General features: G+C 41.1%; 1 protein-coding gene across 5 annotated transcripts in view; it reads left to right on the forward strand.

The window, feature by feature from the left end:
• Positions 1-10511, forward strand: part of Smyd4 (SET and MYND domain containing 4) — a 56904-nt gene that overhangs the window by 29780 nt on the left and 16613 nt on the right. For all 5 annotated transcript variants that reach the window (XM_004635471.2, XM_023719934.1, XM_023719933.1 and 2 more), the window contains one exon: positions 490-1636. In XM_004635471.2, the coding sequence (XP_004635528.1) occupies positions 490-1636 (1147 nt within the window). The remainder of the gene's footprint in view (positions 1-489; positions 1637-10511) is intronic.

The following is a 10511-nucleotide window of genomic DNA, read 5'->3' on the forward strand; positions in this document are numbered from 1 at the left end:
CCCCCCCAAAAAAAGAAAGAATTATACAATGTGTTAATTATTGAAACTGTCCTACCAATTTGGTTTGAAACTGTCTCATTGCTATTTGTTTCTCAATAAATTTATGGAAAAAAAAAAAACCCAAAGATCACACAGGATAAGGCTGTAAATCAGTAGCAAAGCATGTCCTTAGTATCTGCAAAGCCCTCAGAATTGTGTCAGTGGAATTTTTAAAACAAGAAGTGACCAAAATCAAATTTGTATTTTAGGAGAATCCACCTCCTTAAAAAAAACCGACAGCAAAACAAAACAAAAAAACAACAGTGGAATATAATTTAAAGAAATAAGCTGTTGGTCGTATTTGTTCTACTTTAATAATTCTTAAGTGCTCACTTCAGCAGCACATATGCTAATAACTCTTGACTTTCCTGTAAAGTTTTGGAAAGATTTTCAACATAGATTGCAAAATAAGGACCAAGGATCATCTTGAGGCTTCCTTTCTGTTTTCAGACCTGTCTCAACGATATCATCAGGGCACTGACGCATGGATATCCAGAAAGACTGCGACCCAAGCTGTTGTTGCGTAAGGCAGAATGCCTGGTGACCCTCAGAAGATTGAAGGAGGCAAGCCAAACTATCAGTGATCTTGAAAGTAATTTCACTGCCAAGCCAAGCCCAGCAGCTTCCCCTTTTCAAATTCTGCAGGAAAATCTCTGCTGTCTGAAAATGAAGATACAAGGAAAGGAGAACCTCCCAGAAACCTTCCCCATGACTTTAACCAAAGACTTCGAGGGTGTGGACCTAACAGAAGAGAATGAAGAAATTTCCAGTGCATCGTCATCTGTGTGCTTATGCACAGACCCTTTAAAAGGCCGCTGTCTGATTGCCACAAAAGACATTGTCCCAGGAGAGCTCCTAGTGAAGGAGGATGCTTTTGTGAGTGTCCTCAACCCGGGAAAAATGCCACCACTGCCTCAGGGCTTAGAGAGCAGGTGGGATACCAGAGTTACCAATGGGGACCTCTACTGTCACAAATGTTTGCAGCATACTTTGGCCATGGTTCCTTGCCATGGATGCAGCTATGCCAAGTATTGCAGCCAAGAGTGTATGCAGCAGGCCTGGGAGCTGTATCACAGCATAGAGTGCTCTCTAGGAGGGCTGCTCCTCACGCTGGGTGTGTTTTGCCACGTTGCCCTGAGGTTGACTCTCTTGGCTAGATTCGAAGATGTGCACAAAGTTGTAAGGAGGATTTGTGATGAGATTAATAACAAAGACGTATGTTTACCTGAAAGCAAGAGTCTGGTCGAGACATTCAACTACTGCCAGGGAGAAAGAGAGGAAATTGGCGAAGTAGTTCAGACCCAAATTCCTGGATGTAATCTTAATGGGAAGTATGAAAATAATTATAATGCTGTCTTCAGCCTTTTGGCCCATACTGAAAACCATAGCCCAGAGCATAAGTTTCTGTGTGCTCTCAGTGTCTCTGCCCTGTGTAGGCAACTTGAAGCAGCCAGCCCACCTGCCCTCACCACGGGTCTGAAAGCAGCAGTGACTCCTGAATTGTGTGCGGATTTGAACGTTTGGGCAGTGGCCATGCTGCGACACTTGTTACAGCTGCAGTGCAATGCTCAGGCGATAACCACCATACAGCACACAGGTAAGGAGGACACCTGTTCTTTTGTTTTTGCTTTTTTTGAACTTGCTATACAGTTCAGGCTGCCGTAGAACTCACAGCAATCCTCCTGCCTCAACTTGAGTGCTAGGATTACAGGGATGTGTCACTGCACCTGGCTCAGGAGACCTGTTCTGCTGCCTTACACACTTGTCGGTGTGGCTGCTGTTTGGGAAGAAAGAAGCATAATGGAAAACAGATTAATAACAAGGACACATGTCAAACAAATTGGTACTTGGTGAGGAAACAGCTATCTTGTATTATCATCATTATGCCATTGAGAAGCTGTGTCTCTTTAACAAATTATTTGAGCCTACTTTTCCTTGGTTTTCTCATTTGTCAAAATGCAGTTTCATTTCACCTAACTTTATAGAATTATGTGTGTTGGTAAAAATTATTTTAAAAGTTAAATGTGGGCTGGGGAGATAGCTTAGCTTAGCAGTCTAAGCACCTGACTGGCAAGCACAAGGTTCCAGGTGCAATGCCCAGTACCACATGCCATGTTGGCCCCACAATCCCAGGTGCCATGCCACCCTGAAACCAGGTGTGGTGGCTCACACCTGTAATCCCAGGGCTGGGGAGGCTGAGACAGAAGGATCACCACGAGTCTGAGCTGTGTAGCAAGACACTGTACCAAATGAGTTTTTTTAAAGAAAGTTAAAAAGCATACAGAGAGAGACCCTGTTTCCAAAAGAAAAAGGGACCACCTGTCCCTCTCTTGGACAGAAGCTTTCTTTCCATTTAAAAAGAGGGCTGGTGAGATGGCTCAGTGGTCTAAAGCACCTACTTAGAACAAGCTTAACAAAAGCAAAGGGACCACAGTCAATCCCCCAGCACCACATGCCAGCCAGCCCTGCCCCCTGGTGGGCTGAGCTGGCCACACACACACACACACACACACATACACACAAATAAATAAATAAAATTAAAAAAAAAAAGTTAAAAATAAAAAGAAAGTCAAGGGCCGGGGAGATGGCTCAGTGGAATAAGTGCTTCCCTCGCAAGCGCAAGGGCCTGAGTTCAATCCCTGGTTCCACAAAAAAAAAAAAAAAAAAAGTCAAAATGCATGCAACAGATTTTTTTATTATGAAGGAAAACTGTCTCAAATTATTAATATTATTATTATCATTTTTACTATTTTACTATTTTGTTTTTTGGTACCAGGAATCAAACTCTGGGCCTCGCACTTGCTAGGCAGGCGCTGCACCAGTGAGCTACATCTCTGGCTCTGTCTCAATTAAATTATGATAGCAAGTTTGTCATAAGGACATATATGTTTAGGAATCCAGAGAGAATTAAATATACTTTCTTTTCCTCAGAAAGGGCAGAAATACTCAAAACGGACTGCAGAAAGAATAGGCTCTATAGTTGAGTAAGGTATCAATGCTTGAGTCAGCTACTTGCTGTCTCTCTCTATCCAATCTATAATTTTTTTTCCATTCTTCTAAATTTCCAAGAGAAGACTTGGCACAGTACAGCTTTTCACACTGATCTACACCACAAGCTGTTGGCTCCCCTACATATAGCCCATCCTTTGGTCTGGCCACCCATCAAAGGGCCACCAGCCCTGCTGGCCTAGCCCTGGTTCTGAACTGGGTTCTATAATAAGACTATTTAAATTAGATAGGGAGCCAGGCGTGGTGGCCCATGCCTATAATCCCAGCCCTTGGGAGGCTGAGGCGGGAGGCTGAGGCAGGAGGCTGAGGCAGGAAGAGCACCACACTTTCAAGGCTAGTCTGGGCTACATCATGAATTCCAGACCAGCTGAACTACATAGCTAGACCCTGTCTTCAAGAAAAAGAAAAAAATAAAACAGAAATGATGTTTGCAGTATTTCTAGTGTGTGATCTCCGTTTTTTCAGAAAATACCTTATAATTCTAGGCCTTAACTGTTCTAGTTAACTCTTTGAAAAAGGGATCCAGGTGTTAGCTAAACCTAAGATTCATAGACAAAATAATGATCAGTGGAGTTTAAACTACATGCTTAGCTCTTCTGATCTTTCACATTGGGTAATATAGAGCTTTTTACATCTGTATCTTTATGTTTAGTTTTAGTTTATATTTATTTTTAATGAAGTGGTATAAAGGTATGTAGGTATCTATCTCATTAGGGATATTTTTAGGTATAAACCTGTCTTCCCCATCGTGCAGCACATGGAACATTGAGAAGTAGCACAGCCTGGTCTCATACACTAAACCACATTGCCATTTAGTCCCTGTTTTCTCCTTTGCCTTTTTTTTACTTCTTTGAGCCATCGCTACCAGTAGAACTAAAAATGTCCAAAAAAAAAAAAAAAAAAATCTTTGACAATGATTAACACCGAAAGTAAAAATATGAGTGATTTTTGGAGTTTTCTGTATTTTTTAAACTAAGAACACTTTACACAAGAGTAAAAGTATTCCACTAAATTTTAAGATGAGTTATATATCTTTCCCATCATTCTAGGGAAAGAAAAGTTTATGAGCAAAAGATAAAAATAGTCTACGAGGAGGCCGGGGAGATGGCTCAGTAGGATAAGCGCTTGACTGGCAAACTCAAGGATCTGAGTTCAATCCCCAGTTCCGCCAAAAAAAAAAAAAAAAAGTCTACAATAGTGAATATGAGTAGGTTAAACTCTATTAATGGGATCTTTCAGAATGTATCAAAAATTTTATTTTATTTTATTTTATTGGGAGGGTGTCCCTGAACTCACTGTTGTAGCCCAGGCTGACCTTGAGCTCGCTATAATCCTCCTGACTCTGCTTTCTGAGGGCTGGGATTACAGGCATGTGTCTAGCTCCAGAAAATTAAAATCCAACTGCACTACATTTATAAGTGATTCCTATAACAAAATAATGCAAAGTGTTAGACAAGTTACATCAGGACTCACAAAGAAATCAAGATTCTGGTGTTAATAAGACTTGGTAGAGCTCAGTAAGATATCTAGTAAAACAAAGAAAACGTTTTATTTTTATAAAGAAGACTCTCCACATTGAACTATATCAGCCTCAGCTCACAGAAACACAGAGATTGTATCTATAAAACAAAAACAGTAATGTATACAGGAGAAGTTTGGCAAAACCTCTGTTGTTATGAGAAAATTTAATATACCATTCTGACTTTGATCAAATATATTAAGAACCTAGAAACCAAGATAACGTAATAAACCTGGAGTTTAGTAGATATACCTGTCCGACAAAGCTCGTGTCCCACAGACCATAAATCACAAACTTTTTCTATGGAGGACCAGTAGTGAATATTTTAGTGTTTGCGATCTGTGGGGTCTCTGAGTAGCATGAGAGCTACCAGACAGTATGCAGACAAGCGGGCGTGGCTGGGTTTCCACAGAAGCTTATTATAGATACTGAAATTTAAATGCTTGTATGTTTTCATACATCTAAACTATCCTTTGGGGAAAAATGTACAAACCATAGGCTGTACAGAAACAGGCAGCAGACAAGCTTTTGCCGCAGGCTGCAGGTCATTGATTCTGATGTAGACAGAGACCTGGCCAATCTAGGAATTCTGTTTCAGGTAGGGACCCCACATAATTAGAAACCATGAAGGAGATGTTATGTAAGTTCTTTTATTTCTTTTACTTTTGTTTGTTGGGGGGGGGAGTTGTTGATTGTCTTTTGAGACAGTCTCTATGCTAGCTATGAATTCAGTGTATAGCACAGCATGGCCTCAAACTTGCAGCGCTCCTGCCTCAGTCCCCTCAGAGCTAGGGTTACCAGCATGTGCCTCTGCACCCACTAAACTAACTTTTAACATTTATTTATTTATTTATTTATTGTGTGTGTGTGTGTGTGTGTGTTTGTGTGTGTGGCCAGCTCAGCCCACCAGGGGGCGGGGCTGACTGGCATGTGGTGCTGGGGGATCGAACCGTGGTCCCTGTGCTTTGCCAAGCTTGTTCTAAGTAGGTGCTTTAGACCACTGAGCCATCTCGCCAGCCCTACACTAACTTTTAAATTAAAAAAAAAAAAAATGTGATGCTAAGCGCTGTTGTACAAACCTGGAGTCCCAGCTAGTTAGCAGTAGGGTTGCTTGGACCTGGCAACATAGCAACATCTTGTCTCCTTTTTAAAAAAAAAAAAAAAAATAGTAACACAAGTTTAGACTATTAAATTTGAAAATACTAAGTAGACAACTTTTAGGAATATAAATTGCCCTAAGGGGCTGGGGATATTTTAGCTCAGTGGCATAAGTGCTTGCCTGGCAAATACAAGGAACCCAATTTGATTCCCAAGTTCAATCCCTGGTACCGCAAAAATAAAGAAATAAATTGCCTAAATTGTCCCAGAAGGAGGAAAACACTTTTTAAAAAAGTAATTGTGAAAGAATCAAGTTATTAAAATATTTCCATAAAAAAGCAGCCGTGGGTTGGCAAGATAGCTCAGCATACTAAGCACCTGCGTAAGCAAGCATGGGGACTAGGGTTCAATCCTCAGGGCGCGCGCACACACACACACACACACCGTGGGTGCACTGAGACTGGGCATGGTGGCACACACCTGTAATACCAGCTCTGGGGAGGCTGAAAACAGGAGGATCACTAAGCATCCAAGCTGCATAGTAAGACCCTATACCAAATACATTTTGTTTAATAGTTTTATTTATTTATTTATTTATTTTTAGTTTTTGGTACTGAGAATTGAACTCAGGACCTTGGGTGTGCCAGGCAAGTGCTTAGGCCTCTGAGCTAGCTCCCCAGCCATCCAAATACATTTTTTTAAAGAAGGCCGCTGTGTTGGGCATGGTGGCACATGCCTGGGATCACAGTACTCTGGGAGACTTAAGCAGGAGGTTCTCAAATTTGAGCCTAGCCTCAGCATCTTAGCAATTTGATAAGGCCCCGTCTCCAAATAAAAAAAGGGCTGCAAATGTAACTCAGTGTGAATGCTCTAGGTTGAATACCCAGTATGCACATGCAAAAAAGAAGCAGCAGAAGCAGAAGAAGCAGAAGCAAGAAAAGTTAAAAATTAGAGGTTCCTAGTCATTTGTCCAGCATTGGTTGTGCACATCTTTAATTCTAGCTAATTGGTAGGTTGAAGCAGGAGGATTCCAGGTTCTAGGCCAGGCTGGGCAATTTAGCAAGACACTGATTCAAATGAAAAATAAAAAGGCTGGGTTCAGTGCTCCATGGGTTTAATGCCCACTAGAGTGGAGGGGATGAGGAGCTTCTGCATAGCTGGGTTCCTGATGGGTGGCCTGCCAGAGAGAGCCTGGGACTCTCCATCCTCCCCACATGCCTTGTACATCTCTATTTATACCCTTTATTGTATGCTTTGCAGTAAACCAGTGAGCATATCTGAAAGGATCCTTACCAAAGAACTGAATTGCCACTGGTCCCTCCATGGAGCCTCCTGTCCCCTTCTGGGCCCCTCCCATGGGCTGCCACTTGTCCCAGGCAGCCCTGGACACAGGCCAGCTCCTGGATGATTGGGAGAGCAATAAACAGACACTGTGTATGCCAAAAAGAACAAAGTAGCCTTTTTATAGGGAAAGATAGATTAGATCTATTTATAAGTGGAAAGAAAACAACTTGCAATATTCAGAATATGATACAATTGGGGAAAAATTAAAAACATAGGTCTTAAAGCTTAAAAATAAAAACTAAACTATGTAACATTGAAAAAGGTAAGTGACCATTTATGCAGTCTTAGGATGGGATAGGCCTCTAAACTTTTGTAATATCAAAATTTGGCAAATTCTTTCAAGGTCAGTGAAGACTTGGGACATAGGAGAACCTGTACTGTAACAACATGTAACTCAGTTGTGCTCCAAATTTTCTGATCAAGAAGATTATGGAGCCACAGAGGAATGTGTTCGATGAACTATAGTGTGCCTGGGGAGAGTCACATGGAGAGAAAAAACATTTTCTCAGGCTTTCACAGAGAGCAAATTTGTCAAGCAATGGCCATGACTCATCCTTGTGGCTGATACTGACAGAAGGATGTACAAAGGGCGGTACAGGGCTACAGGATAAATCCTGAGAGTACTTGGCTGACCTTATCAGATACAAAAGTTACATTTCTGGGTATATAGGTCTTGCTATATCTTAGTCTTAACCATCCAGCAGAAAAGTGTAAAAATGAGGTATATAAAGTAAAGCCATATTAATATGATGAGCTGTAAAAGGCTCAAGTCAATAACTTCTGAGGATAACCCACTAATATTATAGACTGCTAGACAGTGTTAGATTGTTTAGTTGAATTCAAACACTTATAGTATTTAGATGCCAATAGAATATTCACCTCTGACAGACAATTTAAAAAAAAGGATACAAAGGAAAGATCATTTTGTATTTATGTATACAAAATAGTTAGGATAAATTTACAGCTACTTTTGCTTAATTCAGTGAGAAGAAAGAGGTGTACTAACAGTGTTTGGACAGGATATCCTGTCTGCTTCTTGTACTGTGGATAACCACTAAGAAGATAACAATGTACAGTGTATTGACTATCAAAACTGTTCTATTAATCAGCTGTGAAACTGTCTCATTCATATTTATTTCTCAATAAAAAAAATTGGCAAATTACCAGATACTGTATCAGCAACACCAGAACCAAGTCTGGTATGGTGTCCACACACCTGTAATCCCAGCAACCTGGAAAGCTGAGACAAAAGATCCCAAGTTTACTTTGATTTGTTTTGCTTTTGCTTTTTGAGATAGTGTCTTCCTATGTAGTTAAGGCTAGCCTTAAACTTGTTGCAGTCCTCCTGTGTCAGCCTCCTAAGTGCTGGGATTACAGGCACACTCAGCCCCTGCCTAGAGATTTTTATTTTTATGAGACAAAGTCTTACTAAATTGCTTGAACTTGGACTGGCTCAAACTTGGGATCTTCAGCCAAGTGTGATGGCACATGCCTGTAATCCCAGAATTCAGGAGGCTCAGGCAGGAGGGTACCACGAGTTCAAAGCCAGGTGGGCTACAAAACATGACCCTGTCTCAAAAAAAAATACTAAGGATGCAGCTAAGTGCGAAGACCCTGGGTTCAATCCACAGTACCACAAATTCCTATTATTATTATTATTATTATTATTATTATTATTATTGAAGGGCCAGGGAGATAGCTCAGTAGAATAAGCACCTTCCTGGCAAGTGCGAAGTACTGAGTTCAATCTCCAGTACCACAACAAAATATAATAATAATAGGAATCTGAGAATGTGATGTACTGGTAAGACACACACTGAACACTATGATGGGCAAAAAAGTAGAGGATCCAAGTGAAAGAGCTCCTTGTAGGAATAAAAGAAAATTGGATCAGGGTCGGGGGCAGAAGACCTGAGGAGAACCTTGCGTGGCACCCATAAGATGAGAGGACTGAGCAAGCCTGCGCCTCTGGGGAAAGCTGCACATGCAGGCACATTTCCTCCCATCCCTATACATTCATCTCTTTTCATCTGGATGTTCCTTTCTTCCAAGAGGAGCTCCTTTTCCCTAGTCTTAAATGTGTGCTGGCCTGTGACCTGCTTGACCAATGGCATGCAGCAGAAGTGACATTATTGTAACTCTTGGGTCTAATGCCTAGGAAGCCTTGCAGCTTCCACTGTCACCTTTTTCAAAGGATGGTACAGCCATGTGAACCATCCTGGGTCAACCTTTCTAAGGACAAAAGACCAGGTGCCAGATGATGAAGCCACATGATAAATCTCTGGGCAAAACCAGCAGAGGGAAAAAAATACATTCAACTGAGCTCAGCCAAGATTGCTGAGAATTGTGAACAACTGAAATTGTTATTTTAATCTCTCTCTGCCAAAAAAAAAAAAGACGCATAAACAAAAATTAAGATGTGAAAGACAAAATGAAGAAACATCTCTAGCAACTACATAACTTAAAATGAGCTTTGTAAAATATGCATAGTGATGAAAATGTTCTAAAACTGGATTGTGGTAATGGTTACACAATATGTAAATCTCCCCCTCCAAAATCATTGAATTGTGTAGTAGATAGACTGACTATATCTCAATAAAGCTTTTAAAAATGCACATGATCAAGCACTTTATCAAAATACTATAGTAATAAAAATAACTTGGGTTCCACTCTGGAAAGCTGAGGCAAAAGAATCCAAGCTTTAAAGCACCTGCTTAGGCAGCCGCGGGGGCCAGGGGTTCAATCCCCGGGCCTGCCATGCTGGCCCCGGCCCTGGGGCGCACGGAGACGGCAATTGAGACTGGGCATGGTGGCTCGCACCTATGATCCTGGCACTTGGGAGACTGTAAACAGGAGGATCACTACGAGTCCGATCTACGCAGTGAGACCCTGTAGACCCTGTCCTAAAATGCCAAAAAATAAAGAAGAATTTAAGCTTGAACACTGCCTGAAGCAACTTAGTGACTTAGTGAAGCCTTGTCTTTAAAAGGGGAAGTGGGGGGAGGGATGTAACTGGTACCACAAAGAAAGAGTAATATGATAATAGAAATTGTCAATTTCTAAACTGAGTATGGTGATGCACACCTGTAATACCAGCACTTGGGAAGCTGAGGCCAGAGGATCACTCTGAGTTTGAGGTCAGCCTGGACTACAAAGTGAGACCTTGACTCAAAAAAAAAAAGTTATTTAACATTCTAGGAATTAAAATAAAATACTATTTTTTGCCTATGACATTGGAAAAATTGTTTTGTTGTGCTTGAATCTGCAATTCTCCTGACTCAGTCTCTCAAAGTACTGGGATTACAGACCTGCACTACCATGCCTGGCTGATTTTTCTTTTTTTATTATTTTTTTATTATTTTTCTTTTCTGATTTGTTTTTAAACTATAATATGTGGTGCTTAGATTAAAGCTAAATCGTTGGGCTGGTGAGATGGCTCAGTGGTCTAAAGCACCTACTTAGAACAAGCTAAGCCAAGCAAAGCACAGGGACCACAGTTCAA

This window comes from Octodon degus, unplaced genomic scaffold, assembly GCF_000260255.1.
Source record: "Octodon degus isolate 3935 unplaced genomic scaffold, OctDeg1.0 scaffold00072, whole genome shotgun sequence".
Taxonomy (NCBI): domain Eukaryota; kingdom Metazoa; phylum Chordata; class Mammalia; order Rodentia; family Octodontidae; genus Octodon; species Octodon degus.